Source organism: Propithecus coquereli, unplaced genomic scaffold, assembly GCF_000956105.1.
Source record: "Propithecus coquereli isolate 6110/MARCELLA unplaced genomic scaffold, Pcoq_1.0 Scaffold281, whole genome shotgun sequence".
NCBI lineage: Eukaryota > Metazoa > Chordata > Mammalia > Primates > Indriidae > Propithecus > Propithecus coquereli.
Genome location: NW_012148408.1, coordinates 316,646 through 337,024, shown reverse-complemented (window position 1 = coordinate 337,024; position 20,379 = coordinate 316,646). Strand labels below are relative to the sequence as shown.

The window sequence follows — 20,379 nt, the reverse complement described above, 5'->3', positions numbered from 1 at the left end:
GTCATGTTTATTTATTTTTGCTCATTTAATAGGCACATAATAGTACCTTACAGTTATCTAATTCCGATTTCTTTCATTGCTAGTGGGACTGGGCACACTTCCATGTGACGATTTATTGTCTGCTTTTCCTTGTGTGTAAACTGTTCATCTCCTCTGACATCTTATCAAGAGAAATCTGGGGGCTGACTTTATGTATTTATATCAAGCCTTTACATACTTAAATAGTACATTTTCTCGGTTATGCCTGCGATTTTTTACTCTAGGGGAGCTGTCCAATTGTTGAGAGGTGGGTGGCATGGAGTTGAGATGACTTCTAGACTCTAGAGTGATATTTTTTTCAGAAGAAAAAAAAAGCCAGTCGGGTGGCACCCCCTCCCTGGGCTCCTGGTTTTCCAAGAACAGAAAGGCTGGGCTGAGGGGACAGCCAGTTGCCAAGGCCACTCTGGGGGATTATTTGTGGAAGGAGGAGCGTTGCTGGGGGCCTCAGCAGGCCACCGTGCTGGAGCTGCATCTCCCCATAGTCATCTGGGCTTCCTGGACCTTTATTTTCTCCTACTCACAGTATGGCCATGAGAGAAACGGCAAATACTGACATCAGAATCATCACTATAAGTCTGACCGATCCTCAGCACAGCACAGTGGTTAAAGCCATGGGCTCTGGTGCGGGCAGACCTGGGTTCACAGCCCAGTGTCTCTGCATGCCAGGTGTGTGGCTTTGGGCAAGACATAACCTCTCTAAGCCTCCGTGTCTTTGGCTGTTAAGTAGTGATTCAGTTATTGCTGTGTTAAAAAACCACCCCCAAACCTAGTGGCTGAAAACAACGACCATTTTATTCTATTGCACAATTTTGTGGGTCAGGAATTCAGATGGGGCTTGACTGGGTGGTTCTTCTGTGCCATGTGGCATCAATTGGGTCACTCAGTGATATTTTGCTGGTGGCTAGGCTGGGCTGGAGGATCCAAGATGGCTTCACTTTTTTCCTTTTTTGTTGTCTTTGTTGAGACAGAGTCTCGCTCGCTCCATTGCCCTGGCTAGAGTGCAGTGGCGTCATCGTAGCTCGCTGCTATCTCCAACTCCTGGGCTCAAGCGATCCTCCTGCCTCAGCCTCCCAAAGTGCTAGGATTACAGGTGTGAGCCACTGCACTCAGCCTCCTTTTTCTTAAAAAGGAGCCCCAAACTGTATAAGAATCAGGCCGTACAGATCCTGGCTCTGTCCCCGGTGCCGGTCACAACACTTACTCGGCCCACTGCCTGGCACAGAGGCGCACTCAGCACGGGTGCTGTAGGCGCTAGGCTAGTGCCTGGCCCCGCTATGTCTGAGCAGAGGGCTCCTTCTCTCATTCTGTCCTTCTCGTTTTTTCAGGATCATTTTTTCTTTTACTTTCTTCAAAATGAAAGTAAAACATGAAGAGAATAATTTCATAATCACAAAACTGCCCTCCCAATGGGCCCTGCCTGTACCCCTGACATCACCACCCACCAGGGAGGTGGGCCTAACCCTGGGCATCGTGTCAAGTTCTGAGCTTGGCCCTCTAGAATCTCTAAAGGAAATCAGGCTGAAAAGGGAGAGGCCAGCAGGGGGAGGCAGCATTCCTGGTGCCCAGCTTGGTCTAGGAGCCATTGAAATTCCAGGGCCGAAGTCCTGAGACAAAGATCATAATGAGACAGGAAGGTGGCAAAGGAAGGAGTCCATTTGCATGACAATAATTGAGCCAAGAATAGAAAGCTAGAGGGATGTAAGGGTGAGGCTGGCAGCTGAGCTGGGCTAAACCTCACAAATCAGACTACCCAGCTCTGCTCTGCAGGGGAAGAGAGGCTGGGCCCTGTGCCAGGCTTGCAGGGAGGGCTGGAGAGGGGAGAAGGGTGTGACCCCGGGGGATTGTGGGAACACTGGCTAGGCTGGACTTTGCCTCCCTTTACTTCAGCTGGGAGTCACCTTTGCCTGCCTTCTGTTTCGTGGGCTCTGCGACTGTAGGGCCGACCAAGTGGACACCATGGCTACTCAGAAAGATCTCTGCGACGCCATCGTGATTGGGGCAGGCATCCAGGGCTGCTTCACTGCATACCACCTGGCCAAACACAGGAAGAAGGTCCTCCTGCTGGAGCAGGTACTGTGTCTCTTCCGCACTCCTGGCCTTAAGGACTGTTCCTGTCCTCTGCAGGAGAGGGGTTTCCAGAGCCAGCAGGCTATGAGGCAAGGTCAAACGGCCTGAATCACCCCAAATCTTGTGTAATTTGTAGCTTGGCTGCCTGGCGTCTTTAGTGACAATTCCAAGAGAGTTTCACCATCCCTTAGACCCACATCGGGTTTCTAGGCTCATTTCCTCCTTTCACTGATTGCCCTTGGCCAAGAAGTGCCCCAGGCCCTGTTCTCTTCCTTTTTGCCACCCTCTGTCTTCCGTGCCCACATGGTTAATCCAGGCCAGAAAAATAATCAGTTCTGCTCTGGGTACCCTGAAGTAAAGATAATTTTGCCTAGAAGCAAAGGTTGACTTACCAGCCTGAAAGGTAGGATTCTCCCCTGCATATTCCTGGCCTTGCACCCCACAACCCACAGAAGCTTCAGTTTTCCTGCCTCCTCTGGACAATAGCAGCCTCTTTGTTTGATAGACAGGAAGTAAGACCTGGGTCTCGTTTTTCTTTAAAGGAAAAGTGATGCCATGCAGTGCAGTCTGCAGCGACCTCTGCACATGCGGGTGGCCCTGTGTGTCTGCAGGGTCCTTCCAAGGCCAGGTCCACCCCTCACCGTTAGGGTTTCTGCTACAGGAGGCCCACCCTTCCCATTTTGCTGACAGCTGTCCGGGCTAGTTATGGTTTACCCTTCTTGGTTACGAGCTGGAGTAGTTAGAAACCTTTTTCATTTCTCTATCGGTTTTATCAAAGCCTGAGGAATCCCTGGTTCATCTTCTCAGGAGACTCTCCATCTTGTGCTGGTTCCCTTAGCCTGAGTGGTCTGAAGCCACAGAAAATAAAGTCAGCATCAGTTTTCTTGTTCATAAAACGAAGGGACTAGACTAGAATGATCTAGAAGATTCTTTTTTTTGTTTTGTGACAAAGTCTCGCTCTGTTGCCTGGGCTAAAGTGCAATAGTGTCATCATAGCTCACTGCAACCTCAAATTCCTGGGCTCAAATGATCCTCTTACCTCAGCCTCCCGAGTAGCTGGGACCACAGGCATGCACTGCCAAGCCTGGCTAATTTTTTAAATATATATTTTGTAGAGACAGGGATCTCTCTGTGTAGTTCAGGCTGGTCTTGAGCTCCTGGCCTCAAGTGATCCTCCCACCTTGGCCTCCCAAAGTGCGAAGATTACAGGCGTGAGCCAGTGCACCTGGCCCTCAAATATGTTTTGTGTTTCAATGGAGAGAGAGAGGGAGTGCATCCAAAGTGGGAGCCATGGCTTATGCAGAGACAGAGTGGTGGGAAATGCAAGATAGTCTGGGGTCACTGAGAAGACTGGTTCTGGGGGAGCAGAGCGCCCCGCCACCCCGCTCTGGGAAGTAGGAGGAAGGGCTGGAGACTAGACCAGAGTCTTCTCTATGAATCAAAGTGGGGTGAGATTGCAGCAGAATGGTTACAAATTAGCTAACAAAGGGACTTCTGGATGTGAATGATGTTAACAAAAAGGAAGCCTAAGTTAGTGCTACTGAAGAAGTTCTATCTTGCTTGCCAAGTCAGTAAATCGGTCATAAAGGGGAATTTGGAAAGACTGTATGGAAATATTTAAAAGATAAGAGGCTGCTGGTTGACAGCACACAAGGAGATGACAGTGTAGGCGCAGTGGTTTCCTTGTCTCTCCTGTTCTCCACTTCCAGTTCTTTCTACCGCACTCCCGAGGAAGCTCCCACGGACAGAGCCGGATAATCCGAAAGGCGTACGTGGAAGACTTTTACACGCAGATGATGGATGAGTGCTATCGGATATGGGCCCAGCTGGAGCAGGAGGCTGGAACCCAGCTGCACAGGTGGGCTGGGGGAGGAATCCCTGGAGTCATGGGGCCCCGCACCTGGAGGTACTTCTAGTGTGTCAGGTGGCAGTGCCACGAACACTGGAAATTCAATGGGAGGGACACAAGGTCTAGAGGAGTGCCGGATGCACGGAAGCTGTCATTCTGCTCACTGCCATTATCGTCACTGCACAGGTCCAGCTGGCTCCTGCTGGGCTCTGAGTTCCAGGACTGGGTTCAGACCGCGTGTGACCAAGGCTAGCCGAGGCCGTATTGGCAAAACTGCTGGAGAGGCACAGAGCTGGGCAGGCTGCGAGGATCTGCTGGAGGTTGTACCTGCGCCTCTGCAGAGCCCTCTGAGCCTTAGCGCAGGGGTTGAGATCGAGGACGCAGCTGCTTTTTGGGTTCTTCATATTCCTACCAGTACCATAACTGTTCATGCTGGGTCCTCACCCCAATAGTGACCCTATAAGTCCGTTTCATTCTCTCTCAATTCCTTCTCCTGTAGAAACAGGCCGGAGTGCTTGCCAGGGAGCGAGCCCTCACCTCTCTCTCTGTTGCCTCCACGGCTCTAACACTTAAGCCTCCTCCCTCACTGACCCTTCAGACACTCACGGGAAAGCCAGTGACCTGTGATGCAATAGGAACTTTAACCATCCTGCCTCCCCTCCCACCTCCCCTGTGACTCTTATCTGAACTTCCCACAAACCCTGGCTCTACCCCACAGGGTGGCAGTTATTGTAATGGAGGGGAACCAAGAGGTTACTGTTCTGTTGCAGAAACACCATCAACTTAAGAACAAAGTGAAATCCATTATGCAAATACAGCCAGGGCAGCTAATTACAGATTTATTCAGAGGCAGCTAATGCACACAGCACCCAAATAAAGGAACATGTCTTGCTGGAGGGATGGCCTGGCAAAGGGACCCTTCTCTGTCAGCTGCCTGTGAATACTGCTGAGTATCTTGTGCTAAAAGGATTGCCCCAGGCCTTGGAGGGCACACGGCTTCCCAGCAGACAATGAGGCAAGTGAGAGAGGTCAGGAGAGGATGTGGATTTCTCAGAGGAAAGCTGATTCTGGAGTCAGACAGGCTTGGGTTTGACTTTATGCTCTACCCTGATACCAGCTGTGTGATCTTGGAAAAGTTGCTTTACCTCTCTGTGCCTCACTTTTTCTCCCAGGGCTCCGTGAGGATTAAATGAGACTTTTGTAAAATACTTGGTGTATTGCCTAGGAACTGTCAATAAGTGGCAATTCCTTCCACCGGTTCAGGGTCGGCCCCAGGCTGGTTCCATTGAGCAATGGAGGGAGAAGGCAGGAGGAGACAGAGCAGCTGCAACAACCGCAGACATCGAGGCTGCAGGACAGAGGAAAAGGGACCCCTGTGTAGGGGATTCTCAGAGGCTCACAATCTTCCTCTGTGGCAGGAGGACCGGAATTTGGAAGGACTTTGGATCTAGTCAGGCTTGCCTGTAAATCTCAGCTCTGACGCACTTGGCTGCGTGGTTTGGAGTGAGCAGTGTCACTTCTGTGAGACTCAGTTTTCTTGCCTGCAAAGTAGGGGTAATAATACCCATTTCATGGGCCCATCGTGAGGATAAGTATGTAATGAGCTCAGAACTACATGGAAAATCATCATTATCCTCCTCATCACATATTTAGGGCTAACAGTAAGAAACTAGGGGCCAGGTGCGGTGGGTCACGCTTGTAATCCAGCACTTTGGGAGGCCAAGGCAAGAGGATGGCTTGAGGACAGGAGTTTGAAACCAGCCTGGGCAACATCGCGAGACCCTGTCTCTACAAAAAATTTAAAAAATTAGCCAGGCATGGTGGGGCACACCTGTAGTCCCAGCTACTCGGGAGGCTGAGGTAGGAGGATCGATAGAGCCCAGGAGTTTGAGGTTATATAACAAGCTAAGATCATGCCACTGCTCTCCAGCCCAGGTGACAGAGTGACAGCCTGTCTCTAAAAAGAGAAAAAAAGAAACGGGGCTATTCTAAGTACTTCATATATATAACTCATTTAAGTCTCCCCACAACCTTATGAGAAGGTCGCTACTGAGTAGTCAGAGTCTTAACCCATTAATGTAAATCACAGAATTACTATACTCTTGATCTGGAACAGGAGTTGGCAAACTTTTTCTGTAAGTGGCCATGTAGTAAGTATTTTAAGCTTTGCAGGCCATGAAGTCTCTGTTAGAACTATTCAACTCTGCCATTGTAGTGTGAAAGCAAGATGTAAATAAATGAACCTAGATGTATTCCAAAAAAACTTTATTTATGGACAATGAAATTTGGATTTCATGTAATTTTCATGTGTCATGAAATATTATTTTTCTTTTGATTTTTAAAAAATCAACCCTTTAAAAATTTAAAAACCGTCTTGGCTCATGAGCCAGATAGAAACAGGCAGAAGGCCAGGTTTAGTTCCTGGGGCATAATTTGCTGGCCCCTGGTCTAGAAGATACCTGAAACTGCTTCCCTGGTCCATTCCCGTCTGCAAATAAATTCAAGCCTAAGTCTTCCCACGTCAAAAGTTTGCTACTCTTCATTTGAAGACAGGGAAGTATCACAGCCCCTCTTAAAAGACCATTCCAATGCCTCACAGCTCCAGTTACGAAAAATGAAAAGTAATATGAACGTGCCTTAAAAACCTTTAGAGTACAATAGAGTGTTAAGTATTATTATTATTGTTATTATTATTCTATTATTAACAAGTCCTTTCTTATGGCTAAACTGATTTACTCAGGCACATTAATTTATTTGGTTCTCTTACTTTGCGGGGACACAGAATAGATACTTCCTGTTCTCGGAATGGTATCTGAATATAGCTCTACCTTCGGGCTAAAAGCCATTCCGACTCCTTTAGCTTTTATTCCTGATTCTGATTTTTTAAATGATTCATCATCTTTGTGGTCCTTACGTCTCTCCAGGTTCTTCTAGAAGAACCAGCACCATCCCATAACTGATAAATATGAACATACTTAATGCTATTTGATGATGATTAGAGAAAAACACATTAGGAGTAGGTAGTTAAGGTGGTTGTCCAGTGCTTTTTATCTGGCTGCTTCCCATGACAGTGGCATACTAAACATGGGTGGGTTCAGGATATTTGCATATATTCTGGGAACAGACAAAGCCACATGTGTCAGATCACAAGGTCTGAATCTTTTGTGATGTGTACAGCCAGGACGCTGACACCAACAGCAAAGCCCAGCTCTGCGGACCATTTCTTTCCTGCCCCGCCTTCTCCCTTTGAGTCCCACTATCTAGCTCCTGACCTGGGCTGCCCTTGCTTAGCTGACAATATCAGACAAGATCACAGCCGTAGGCAGTACAGCTGCCGGCAGAACCTGGTGGCCCCTTCCGCAGCTGCTGCTTCTTGTGTCTGCGAAGTGTCTGGCTTGTCAGCCACGTCCCCTCCCTGGAGCAGTCTTTGTTAACCAATTCCACCTCAGCCCGCTGAGCGGAAGATGAAACGCAAAGAGCTCCTCTAAAACCAACAAAGACAGCAGCCATTACCAAGTCCCCATGCGAGCCCCTTCCTCAAGGTGACTCCGAGAGTTGGCTTGCCTGGCACTTTGAACCCAGACAGGGGAAAGCTGGAGCTTTGGATGGGAGAGGTTTTCAGAATATATGCAGGGGAAGCTGTCTCCCCCTCCCATTCCCCCGCCCCCCATCCTGCACCCTGTCCTGCTGCAGTAACTGGTGGACATCCCTGATTGCCAACTCCCTACATCACTCCTGAGGCATTGGTCGGGCCACAGGGGAGTCAATAAGGGCCTTGGGAGAAATCTTCAATCACCTCTTCCTAGTGCTGGATCAAACTAGGGCTGGGAAGAAGGCACAGTTCCTACCAGTTGCTCTGGACTCAGCAGACGGGCATCCTGGGCGTTAGGAGCTGCACTCTTTTCTAGGGTTCACTGCAACCCCAGTGCTGGCTTCCGGCCCTTCTTTCTAGCTAGTCCTGACCAGTCATTGCCTGCTCATTTCTCCCCATTCAGGTACCCTTGTCTCTTCTCACCCTTCTCCTTCCCAAACTTCGTAGCCCAGGTCTGAGCAGAAAAAGAGGAAGGGGAGGCCCAAAGCACAGAGATGAGAAATTGATGCAGAATGAGCAGTCTATTTATTGGTATCTAGAAAAAGCCATTAAGAAAATAAGCACTTAAATGATTTTCAATCTGCCCATGGAAGTCATCTATCTTCATCCTGGGGGGAAAGACCCGGTCTCCAATCCCGGTTTTGATTGACTGATTTCCAATTCTCTAAGCATCTCCCATAGGAGCCTCTCACCTATCTCCCGTAATGACAGGCCTTTGCATTTCAAGGCAGTGTTTTACATTTATTTCCGATTTACTCATAATGGTCAAGAATCTCTCTCCAATCCAAGGCATTTCTCCAGCAGTGCATGGTTTCCCTCAGGCCAAATAGCTCAGCTGTGATCCACGGAAAATGAGAATTTCCCAAACACATCTTCAGACCAGGGGGAGGGTCCGGCATCACAAATTCAGACGGAAAATTTCCCACCGTTAGATCAATATCTGGGCTAAGAAATAAATGCCACAAGGGGCAGAGAGCTGGAGCAAAATGATTACAATCGGCACAATTACATTCACCGGTGGAATCAGCTCGCTGATTACTCCCAGGGATGGGGAGCTCCCGCTTCAGCCACCGCAGGACGGCTTGGGAATTAGAACATCACTCAGCGTTTCATAATTCGACAGGTTTGCCCGTTGTCTTGGCATGAGTTCATTTTTCCCATACAGCACCTTCCTGTAAGAAGAGTTCTTAATTCAAAGAAGGAAGGAAGGAAGGAAGAAGGAAGAAAGGAAAAAAGGAAGGAAGAAAAGGAGGAAGGAAGGAAGGAAGAAAAGGAGGAAGGAAGGAGGGGAGGAGAGAAGGAAGGGTGGAAAAGGGAAAGTAAATCTCAGAGTATAGAGAGGCCAAGACTGGTGTATGGCAGGCAGAGGTTGGAATATGCTGCTCTGGAATTTCCGGGCCAAGGATTTGACATTACATCTGCTGAGATGAGGTGTGAGCCACGTCTTTCCCGGAATCCTATCCAGCCAGGACCCCGTCTGGTAAAAAGGGCTCAAGAACAGATACCTGGATGACTTTATAATTATCTTGTTGACTAAGAAGTTTGCCAGGCAAGTTTTCATTACCTGAGAACCAATCCGAAGTCCTTTCGGGGCCAGAGAAAAAAGCCTATCTCCTCCTAGCGAGTGGGGATTTCGACAGCGTCCCTCCTCTGCTGAGCTTTGAAGAGGCAGCACTCTCACTGCTGTCTCGCCAGTGGTGAATGCTGGGGAGGCGGGGGCCGTGGCGAATGGATTGGGCACGCTGCGCAGCTCTGTGTACTGACACCCGCCCCAGGGCCCACTGCGTCCCTACCCCCTCCCAATCTTCTCTTTAATCCCCCAACCAGATAATGTGGGATTTGGAAGCATGTAATATCCATGAGACTCCATTATAGGCTATTACGAGCTTTATACGCCGTACCTGAGGGATGTACCAGGCTGCCGCTGGTCAGCGCGGCTGCTGGGACGCACAAGGACCACAGGAATGGTCCCAAGGGCCAGAGTGACCCTTCTATTGTTTAGATCTACTCCCCCCAGAAGGGAGCTCCGGTCTCTTGTGACAAAGATGCAGGGAGCATGAAAGAGAAACTGCCTTTGCTCCCTTAGGGACTAAGAGACATAGTGGGAGGTACAGGGAGAAACAAAATCACAGAATCACTGAATTTATTGCTGGAGCCCTAAGAGACCATCCACTAGTGCTTCTGCATGAGGGCACCATTGGCATTTGGGGTGGAATCTTCTCGAGCATTGGGGGTTCAGCATCCCTGACTGCTGCTCACTAAATGTGAGTGGCACCCCCAGACACAGTGACAACTACAAAAATGGCCCATGCCATTTCCACTCATCCCTGGGTGGGTCGGGAAGTACCACCCTGGTGTGGAACCATCAACAGTCCAACAGGCACGTGTTATGGCAGAGGAGTCTGGGCCCTGAGAGGTGAGTAACCAGGTCAAGGTGACACCAAGGTGATGCCAGGACTAGAAGCAGAGCCAGATCTCCAAATTTAGGACCCTTTCCACAAAATGGGCAGCCTCTGAGAAGGAGCTAAGAGACAGAGGCAGACACGCAGGAGGGGACAAAACATTGTATGACAAGAAGAGGGAAAGAGGAGAGGAACGGGGCAGAGGGCTGTGTGGGGAGGATGGGAGCATTATTCGAAATAGCGAGTGGGGTCAGGGGACAGGAAGAGGGGATAAAATCTTATCAAAGCGACTTTCAAGGTATGGAAGCAAGGACAGGCTGGATGCTGAGGAAGGAGGATAGGGGACAAACCAACCAACAGTGACAGCCAGGGAATTCAGCTCGAGAGTCCCAGGACTCTTATGACCGGGTCTAGATGATGCCTCCTGCCCTCTGACCATGAGGTCATGACTCCCCTGATGACCAGGACCTGGATCCTTGCTGAAGAAGGAGAGCGAGTGGCCCAGGGCTTTGACACGTACCTTCACCTAGGTGGCTTTTTTTTTTTTTTCTTTACAGGCAGACTGGACTACTGTTACTGGGGATGAAGGAGAATTCAGAATTAAAGACAATCCAGGCCACTCTGTCTAAGCAGAGGGTAGAACACCAGTATCTCTCACTTGAGGAAATGAAGCAACATTTTCCAAATATTCAGTTGTCCAGCGGAGAAGTGGGGATCCTGGACAGGTCTGGAGGAGTTCTCTACGCAGACAAGGCCCTCAGAGCCCTCCAGGTGACGTCACACCGCATTGGGGCAACACAGCTCCCCGCTCTGGGCCTCCTGGGTCCCAGCCGGCCAGCCCGAGCGCCCCTCCGATGAGGGCCTCTGCCCTGCTGCCTTTAGTCATGAACTGTAGGGCATATGGACAAGGGCAGGGCCTTGTCCACACGGGGGAGGAGTCTAGACTCTGCACTCTCTTCTCTGCCCTAAGCGAAGGGCTCTTTGTCCACCAGGGTGAACAGCATGCGCGACCAATGTGCCTTTCCCTGCCCCGCCCTTTCAGGATGCAGTGCGGCAGCTGGGAGGCGAAGTGCGTGATGGAGAAAAGGTGATGGAGATAAAACCAGGGCTGCCGGTCGTGGTGAAAACCGCCTCCAGGAGCTACCAAGCCAAGAGCCTGATCATCACAGCGGGTCCTTGGACCAACTGGCTCCTCCGTCCCCTGGGAATCGAGCTACCTCTCCAGGTAAGAGGAACTGGCAGCCTGAGAGTTGGTGCTTAAGAGAAGAAGCCTTGGAGCCAGGTGGAGTCGAGTGTGAGTCCTAGATCTGCCACTTGCAAGCGGACGACCTTGGGCAAATTAGTTCACCTCACTGAGCCTCAGTTTTGTCACCCGTGATGTGGGGAGTAATAGCTACCTCCTAGGGCTGTTGGGGAATTAAGTTATATGATGTGTTTAAGTCCTTAGGAGACTTGGCCGTATAGCAGCACCCAGTAACTATGAGGTGTTATTGACTCCCAGAAAGAGGGAGAAATAGGGGCGGGGTGCAACTGTGGGAGGAAACCGCGAAGGAGGAAGAGACAGAGGTTTGGAGGTCTCTGTGTGCCGTAACGTGTGCAACAGGGAAATGACGCGAGAACTGGGCGAAGCAAGGACGGAGGAGTTCAGCGGGCACGCAGGCTTGTGTTAAAGGGCTGCAGGGCTGCAGAAGAAACTGCTGTCGCTGCTGTAGAGTTCCTTGGCTTTCCCCTCCCTCTTCCCCTTCCTCTCCCTGCCTCAAGACCCTGCGGATCAACGTGTGTTACTGGCAAGAGAAGGTTCCTGGGAGTTATGGTGCATCCCAGGCCTTTCCGTGCTTCCTGGGCCTGGGCCAAGCCCCCCACCACATCTACGGGCTGCCCACGGGAGAGTACCCGGGGCTGATGAAGGTGAGGTGCCTGTGCAGATTTGGGGCAGCTGCTCTAACTTTCCCCTCCGCAGCCTACTTCGCTGCTGCCATTTGCAAGGAAAGACCCTCAGCTGCTCCGAGGGCCAGCCACAGGAGCCCTTCCTGCAAACGTAGGGTGGGGGCGGGGACCGACAGCAGGGCAACCTCAGGTGGCTCCCAGCAGCATCTGCCAGGATGGGGGAAGCTGGAATGATGGATGGGGCCATCCTGTGGACAAGCCTGCCCCTTAGCCATGGGTGTGCGTGGAGGGCCAGGCCCTTGCTGCTCATGTCGCTCTGATTGGGAGACAGGTCAGCTATCACCACGGCAACCGTGCAGACCCCGATGAGCGGGACTGCCCCGCAGCACGCTCAGACAGCCAAGACGTCCAAGCCCTGTGCCGCTTCGTCAAAAATTACTTACCTGGCCTGAAGCCAGAGCCTGCCGTCATGGAACACTGCATGTACACGGTAAGGGGTCAGGGCAGCCTCGCCGGGCCCTCTGACGGCTCCAGAACGGGGAAGGAGACAGACAGACCTTGCACTGGCCAGGCCTGACTCTGTTTGACCCCTGACGTAGTCTGCGACTTTAAACAAATGAGTGAATAATTTCTGTGGGTCGGTTCGCCTCTACCAGAGAGGGGCCTGTTTGGGATTATTCATAATCTTTTTCGTTAGGAAACTAGGCTTATGCCTGGCAGTCCTTCACTGTGTTTCCCAGAAGTGCTCTAAAAATTATTTTGGCAAGATCCTCTAGTTGAGCAGGCCTTAGGGATAAAGAGAAGAGACAGATGTCACCAGGGCCTGAAGCATCTTGGCTAAAGTTAGTTTACAGAGATTAACTGAGCACCTACTGTGTTCATAGCTCTGGATGAGAAGAGAGGCAGATGGACAAATGAGAAAGACTGGCACACCCAGAGGGGCCCTGGCATGCGGAAAGCGTGCCTGTGCCCCACTCCCATTCTTTTTGGAAAGAAATCTAGCCCAGGCCCTGCCCGTCAGAGCCTGCAGTTTCTCCCTCTATCCTCAAAGGACGCAAGTGTGATTGTTTCTTTCTAGAACACCCCTGACAAGCACTTCATTCTCGATCGCCACCCAAAGTATGACAACATTGTCATTGGTGCTGGATTCTCTGGTAAGCTGAGCTGGGGGAAATGGGGTGCCTTAAAGCCAACCTACCACAATGCCAGGCAAAATGGTATTTTCCACACTCTTTGCTGCCCAGATAAGTACTGAACCCTGGACATTGAGTGTATAAGGAGGCTGGGAAGTCAGAGGAGGGGTGCTCACGGTGGGATATGACCAAAAGGACAGTCAGCCCTGTTCGGGTAAATAGGAGACTTTTGGAGAGCTCAGCTTCTCTCTCTCCGAGGGTGACAATCTACTTGCTTGACAATCTACTCTTCTTTTCCTAGGGCATGGATTCAAGCTGGCCCCTGTTGTGGGGAAGATCCTGTATGAATTAAGCATGAAACTAACGCCATCTTATGACTTGACACCTTTTCGAATCAGCCGCTTCCCTGGCCGGGGCAAAGCTCATCTTTGACCCCCGGCCAGCAGCTTCCCCTCTGTGCACCGGAGCCCCTGCTCAGATGCAGGAAGTGGCCCTGAGACGTCATCCTTTTCTGCCTCTCTTGAATCCCCCGTAAACCCTGGATGATCGAGTTGACCTTCTTTCGCCAGCCAGCTCCCTAATCCCAACTACTTTTGTGCTTGCAAAAGGTCAATCAGACATTCTATAATCACAGAGTAGCAAGGACCTATGGGATGGATGTTTCAATAAGGAAGGGCACAAGGACTGGCTCAGGAGACCAAAGCAGTTGTTAAAATTCTCTTTGCTGGGATGTTTGATGAACGTGAAATGGATTTGACTAAATCTGCCCAGGAGAGGGGGAACAAGATGGTCTCTTATAGGTCACTATTACCGTCGGAGTTCCTTTTTCCACAGTTAGAGCCACCCTCCATCACAAATGCCCATAAAATTTCTGGCTGATCTTAGATGCACAATAAATATGTGTCAAAAGAGATTTGTTGAACAAACAAATAACTGCATTTCGAGTCCATGGTGGGCTTTCTTTTCCATGAGAACTTATCTCTCACGAGCTCTAATCGTCTACATTAGCACCACAGAATCCATTAACCCAGGAACCCCTGGAGTCTTGATCCCCTTGAGGCACTGCACCCCCTTTGTCTGGGTGTTTTGCCTCCTCATCCTCTCTCTGGTTCTGCAAGGATGCTCAGCCCCCGGTCTCTCATTAAGGTGTATTGTCAGGTCTTTATGAAGATGGAGCTGTTATACCAGAAAGAAGGAGAGAGACACACTCGCTCAGAAACCCTGTTCAATGTTTGAATGTTAAATGTGCCATTTTATTATCATTAGGATTGCTCCCACTTAATGAAACAGCATTAGCACCGCAGCGGCTGGCCTCCTTGCACTAATTGCTTTGGAAGGGAACAGGCTCATAACCACCCCAGGGTGGGTGGAGGGGTGAGGGCTGTAACAGGCGCTCAAGCAGGTTTGACCCCAGAGGACAGGAGTTAAAATGCTCTGGGCAGAGAAGGATGGAGGCTGGGTGGGGTGGAGACATTAGGAGGAGTCACTGAGCGGTGAACGAAGACGGGGCAATGGGAATGAGAATAAAATATTCCCAAAGGAAATACAACCAAGAGGAAATTACTCTTCAACTGCCTGAGTCCTCAAGGGCCTAGGCCTGTGTATGAGCACTGATTTCTCCAGCGAGTTGTAAAAGCCAGCAAGCTTGTCGACTCTGTGCCAAGTCTGCTTTTTGGGTGATCTCAGACTGTTACCCCAGCCTCAGCCTCTGTAAAATGGAAATAATAATACTGACCAACTCTACAGAGCTGTGTGAAGTTCAAATAAGATTATTCACTCATTCATTGACTACACAAACATTTATGGAGCCTCTTCTGTGTGCCAGGCACTGTGCTAGGCCCTGTGGATGTATCAGTGAACAAAACAGATCAAAATCTCCATTTTAGGCCGGGTATGGTGGCTCATGCCTGTAATGCTAGCACTCTGGGAGGCCGAAGTGGGAGGATCGCTTGAGCTCAGAAGTTGGAGACCAGCCTGAGCAAGAGCAAGATCCTGTCTCTACTAAAAATAGAAAAATTAGCCTGGCGTCATGGCCTGTGTCTGTAGTCCCAGCAACTCGGCAGGCTGAGGCCAGAGGAAGCTTGAGCTCAGGAGTTTGAGGTTGCTGTGAGCTACGATGACGCCATTGCACTCTATCCACGGCGACGGAACGAGACTGTCTCAAAAAAAAAAAAAAAAAAAATCTCTGTTCTAAAACAGTATGGTGGTTCCTCAAAAAAGTAAAAATAGAATCCCCATATGATCCAGCAATTCCTTTTCTGGGTATATACCCAGAAGAATGGAAAACAGGGTCTAGAAGAGATATTTATATACCCATATTCAGAGCAGCATTATTCACAATAGCCAAAAGGTAGAAACAAGTGAGGTGTCCATCCTTGAATGAATAGATAAACAAAATGTGATATGTACACACAATGAATTATTATTCAGCCTTAAAAAGGAAGGGAATTCTGACCCATGCTACAACATGGATGAACCTTGAGGACATTGTGCTAAATGAAACAAGGCAGTCACAAAGCCAAACAGTATGATTCCACGTATGTGAGGTATCGAGAGTTGTCAAATTCATGAGATAGAAAGTAAAATGGTGGTTGCCAGGGGCTGGGAAGAGGAGGAAATGGGAGTGTATTCATGGGGATAGAGTTTCAGTTTTGCAAGATGAAAGGAGTTCTGCAGATCAGTTGCACAACAATGTGAATGTACTTAACGCCACTGAACTATATACTTAAAAATGGTCAAGATGGTAAATTTCATGTGTAGCTACCACAATTTTTAAAAATCCCTGTTCTTACAGAGCTTACAGTCCAGTGGGGAGAAGACACATGAGGAATACATGTAAATAAAATCTGTCTTATATCAGAAAGTGATGAGTGCTTTGGGGAGAGTGGAGCAGGGTGATGAGGAGGTGACAGGGAGTGCCGGGGGAGGGTCTGCCCTTTCAGACAGGTGCTCAGGGCAGATATTTGGATGCATGTGAAAGAATGTTAAGAACCTTAAAGCAGGGTATTGTGTTATCATTGAGGGAGAGAGAAAAACGAGGTCCAGAGGGACCCGTGTAAGATCCCACCAGCTCCCAAGCCTGCAAAGTTGGGGAGAAGGGGTGCTAGGAATGTCCCCTCGGCCCCACTGCTGCCCACAGTTCCCTCTGCCTTCTCTCCGTGCCACCGCCCCCTCCCCCAGCCAGCTGCAGCTCCCCTTCCAAAATATCCAGCCTTATTCAGCTTGTTGGTGACAACTAAAGGAAGGCCAGTGTCTGGAGGAAGCTGAGAAAGGACGAATGGGGGATGCCATCAAGCCCTGCCTGAGCTGGCGGAGGCCCTGTGCTCCCAGGAAAGAGCAGAAGGCAGGGGTATGAGTGGGGGAGGAGGGCGTGGGGGAGGGGTGGCACCTGCGAAGAAAGGAGAGAGACGAGGAACAGAGTGGGAAGAGACTGGCAATGTGCAGACCTAGAAGGCAGACAAGGACCTCCTGGGATGCTGCGCACTCCCAAAGCCACAGGAAATGGGCCCAGAATGCCCAAGTGGGAGGACGCGAACATTCCTTGGTTGGGGTGGGGCGGGATCATAGAGGAGAGGGGGTCGGAGGACAACTCGTGGGTTTCGGTCATACTGGAGGATTTGCCAAAATAGACATGCCAGTATCATCTCGCCGCTTCCCTTCCGCCTGAGTGTGGCCAGGCGTCCCCTTTCAGGCAGACCCTGTGCATCTTCGAGATGGAAGAAAATCAAAATCAATCGGGCAGGCAGTTAGAGACCTCGGGAAGGGCAGCTGGGGGTCTGCACAGGCTGCAGGGCAGAGATAAGGGCACCAACGAGGAAGAGGCCGGCCTGGGTGCCAACCAGACTGAGGAAAGGGAAGGAAGCTGAAAATAGCCCGGGGGCGGGGAGGGAGGCGAGCAGGCCAGGAGAGGAGAGAGAGCAGCGGGATCGATGCCATCTCGACTCTGACCCAATTTTTCATCTCTCAGCCTCTCCAAAAAATGGGAGGAAGGAGGGAAAGACTGGCACAGAGGGGAAGAGTCCGGGGAAAGGAATTTGAGTCCTAAGAGCTAGGCGATTGCGGGGTACGCATCAGTAATCACAGTGGGGAAAAGGGGAGACGTGGGCTGCGTTAGTGTCATTCAACCCGCTCCAGAGTCTGGTATCCGAGAGCAGGTGTAAGAGCTTGAGCAATGTGCGTATAACCTGGAAGGAGGGTCAACTATCTAGAAAGGTGAAAGGCAACAAGGACGAGTCAGCCTGGAGACAGGAGGCTGGAAAGGGACTCGGTGCCTGCATTTGACTCCTCAAAGGAGTGATTCGAGAGAGTGTGGTTATGGCCGGGCGCGGTGGCTCACGCCTGTAATCCTAGCACTCTGGGAGGCCGAGGCGGGTGGATTGTTGGAGCTCAGGAGTTCGAAACCAGCCTGAGCAAGAGTGAGACACCCCCCCCACCCCCGTCTCTACTAAAAATAGAAAGAAATTAATTGAGCAACTAAAAATATATATAGCCGGGCATGGTGGCACATGCCTGTAGTCCCAGCTACCCAGGAGGCTGAGGCAGAAGGATTGCTTGAGCCCAGGAATTTGAGGTTGCTGTGAGCTAGGCTGACGCCACAGCACTCTACCCGGGCAACACAGTGAGACTCTGTCTCAAAAAAATCCATCCCATTAAGTAGATTTGGGAGGTATTAAAACATGTAGATGGGCATGTTTATGGTATTCTAGCCTTGAAAACCTACAAAATGAGAAGTCCCTCTGTATGGGCCTGTAGAGCTCGTCTGGAGGCCAGGGCTTCCCCACACAATCTCTGGAAGGCTGCTGGCTGGAGAGGGGACCTAGGATTTTTATTACCCTGCAGGTAGGGTCTGAAATGGGGATCTGGGAACAGGGCCTAAGACAGGGCCAATGCAAGCCCCTGGGTGGGAGTAGGGGGAGGCACAAGGTAGGGTGCATCTATCAGCCCCAGGAGAGGCAGCAGGGACAAGGGGCAGGGTTCTAACATGCAGGACCCAGTGGCATTTACATAACTTTGAATAATGAATAAGCTCGGCTCTGGGGTTCCTAGTCAGCGCTGCTCATCTGCATCTTTATTAAGCTTTATAAATGACTCAGCTCCCTACCCCTTCCCCGCCCCTGCCCAGCCTGCCCCAAGCATCAGGGTAGTTGACTGCTCATTACTTTAGACTAGATTTGTTTCACCAATATTCAGTGAGGCATGGAGTGAGGGACACGGGAGGGAGGAACAGATCCCAAAGGCAAGTGGAGTGGAGGGGTGGGGCGGGGGGTCAGGAAGAGCAGCCATGGGAAGACAGGCTTGCTGGTGTGAGCAGAAGCAGATAGCTAGGGTTGTGGGCTTCATTCTCTAAAATGCTCCTGGGGCCAACATCTTAAGGAGAGCAAGGTTTCTTAGATTCCCCCGAATGCGCTGGGTTCAAGTCCCACTCAAATCGCCAGTTTTCGTCACATCTGCTGCCAAGCCCCCAGCAGGCCCCGCTCAGCTCCAGCACGGCTTAGCCCCTTGAGCAGCCAAATGAGTACAGCCCCCGGGGAAGTTTGCACTTTTTCCTGAGGCAGGAATTTTGCTATTTTCACGGAAAAAAAAATCATCTATGCTTGCAAGGCAAGAACAAGCACCAGGCATATTAGGGGAGAAAGAAATAGGAAGAGGTACACATGGGACAGGAATTTGTAGGGACAGGGAGTGTTGTGTCCACCTTGAAGGAGGGGCCTCGACTTGTCCAAGCAGGCTCGTTAGTGCCACCGCTCTGAGAGCCGCCAGGTCTGCTGGCCAGAGACAGGGCGAAGGATTTAATGGCCTGAGTGTGGAGGAGTTAGCAGGGAACTGGTGGGGGGGAAAGGTAGAGCATTTTCCAATGCTGGCTGCACATTAAAACCACCTGGGGAGCTTTCAAAACGATGGCGCTTGGGCCCCACCCAAGACCAATTAAGTCAGAATCCCTGAAGGAGAAGGCACCCTGGGCACAGTGTTTTTAAAACATCGCTTCAATTTTATATGGATCCTCGTTTAAACAAATCAACTTTAAAATATATATATAATATGAAGTGTATAAAAATATATAATAAAATAAAATCGGAGAGATTTAAATATTGACTGGATATTTGATATTAAGGAATTATTGATCATTTTTTAGTTGTGATAAGAGTACTGGGATTATGTTTTTTTAAAGAGTCATTTTTCTGGCCGGGTGCAGTGGCTCACACCTGTAATCCTAGCACTCTGGGAGGCCGAGGTGGGAGGATTGTTTGAGCTCAGGAGTTCGAAACCAGCCTGAGCAAGAGCGAGACCCCGTCTCTACTAAAAAAATTAATTGGACAACTAAAAATATATAGAAAAAATTAGCCGGGCATGGTGGCCCATGCCTGTAGTCCCAGCTACTCGGGAGGCTGAGGCAGGAGGATCGCTTGAGCCCAGGAGTTTGAGGTTGCTGTGAGCGAGGATGACGCCACGGCACTCTAGCCCGGGCAACACAGTGAGACTCTGTCTCAACAACAACAAAAAAAAGTCATTTTCTTTTCTTTGAGGGATAGACACTAAAGTATTTCCTGATGAAATGACATCATTTCTGGGCCCAGTTTCAAAATAATCCAGTGAAGGGGATGGGGAGGTGGGCAGGGACTGACAAGGGAGATTTGCCATTGAGCACTGCGGAAGCGGCTTGAGGGGTAAACAGGTTCATTCATTAGACTGTCTTTTTCACTTCGTGTTACCAACCAAACAGCCAGGGGTGACAACCACAGAGCCCACCCCTTAGGACAGGGGCCACTGAGGCACATCTGTGAGCAGAACTAGTTTCTTGAACAGGTTTGCAGGACCCTAAATAATAGGGGAGGGTCCTCCAATGTCCTGAGTCCCCAGGCAGCACAGCAGGGGCCACTTGGTGGAAAAAATGACTGTCAGAGATGCAAGTGGGGGGCTGAAGGGTTCTGCACGCCCCCTATACCCACACAGCCTCTGGGGACTCAGAGCCCCATGCTCTGTGCACTTGGCCTGGCTGCTGGACCGAGGGAACGGCCTGCATGAGGCACCCAACACGAGCAGTCAGCCTCCCTCCTCTCCCTCCCTGCCCTCTCCAGGCTGGCCCCACAGGGACTGGACCCCCATCTCAGCTGGAACCCCACTGTCCCTCACCACGGTTTCCCTGCTCTGTCACTCCCCTGACAGGCTCATCTGCCTCTCCCAGGGAACATCAGCCCAGCTGACTCCATCAGGGAGCAGGGGAGGCTAAACATGAGTCTAGGGTATCATGGGCACCCAGGCGCCCACCGACAGCCAGGGAGAGAAGACTCCAGTGGCGGCTGCCCGAGCCATGGGAGCTGCCGAGAGATCCCCAGTAGCTTGATCCTATTTGCATATCACACCTTTAATGAACAAATCCAAATAAATCCCAAATTCTCAGGTCTCTAATGT

At 50.4% G+C, this 20,379-nt stretch overlaps 1 protein-coding gene across 1 annotated transcript; it reads left to right on the top strand.

Annotated features, from left to right (window-relative positions):
• Positions 1-1,779: 1,779 nt before the first annotated feature.
• Positions 1,780-13,929, top strand: PIPOX (pipecolic acid oxidase). The gene is made up of 8 exons (XM_012648304.1): positions 1,780-2,109; positions 3,816-3,964; positions 10,507-10,720; positions 10,992-11,174; positions 11,711-11,857; positions 12,168-12,326; positions 12,915-12,990; positions 13,271-13,929. The coding sequence occupies exons 1-8, from the start codon at positions 1,996-1,998 to the stop codon at positions 13,399-13,401; spliced, it is 1,173 nt and encodes a 390-aa protein (XP_012503758.1). The 5' UTR covers positions 1,780-1,995; the 3' UTR covers positions 13,402-13,929.
• Positions 13,930-20,379: the final 6,450 nt, after the last annotated feature.

What these genes read in the sequence shown, in the direction of transcription:
- PIPOX (XM_012648304.1), top strand. Translation starts at nt 1,996, where the DNA reads ATGGCTACTCAGAAAGATCTCTGCGACGCCATCGTGATTGGGGCAGGC. An exon ending in TGGAACACTGCATGTACACG is followed by an intron (nt 12,327 to 12,914) that starts GTAAGGGGTCAG and finishes GTTTCTTTCTAG; the next exon opens with AACACCCCTGACAAGCACTT. An exon ending in CATTGGTGCTGGATTCTCTG is followed by an intron (nt 12,991 to 13,270) that starts GTAAGCTGAGCT and finishes TTCTTTTCCTAG; the next exon opens with GGCATGGATTCAAGCTGGCC.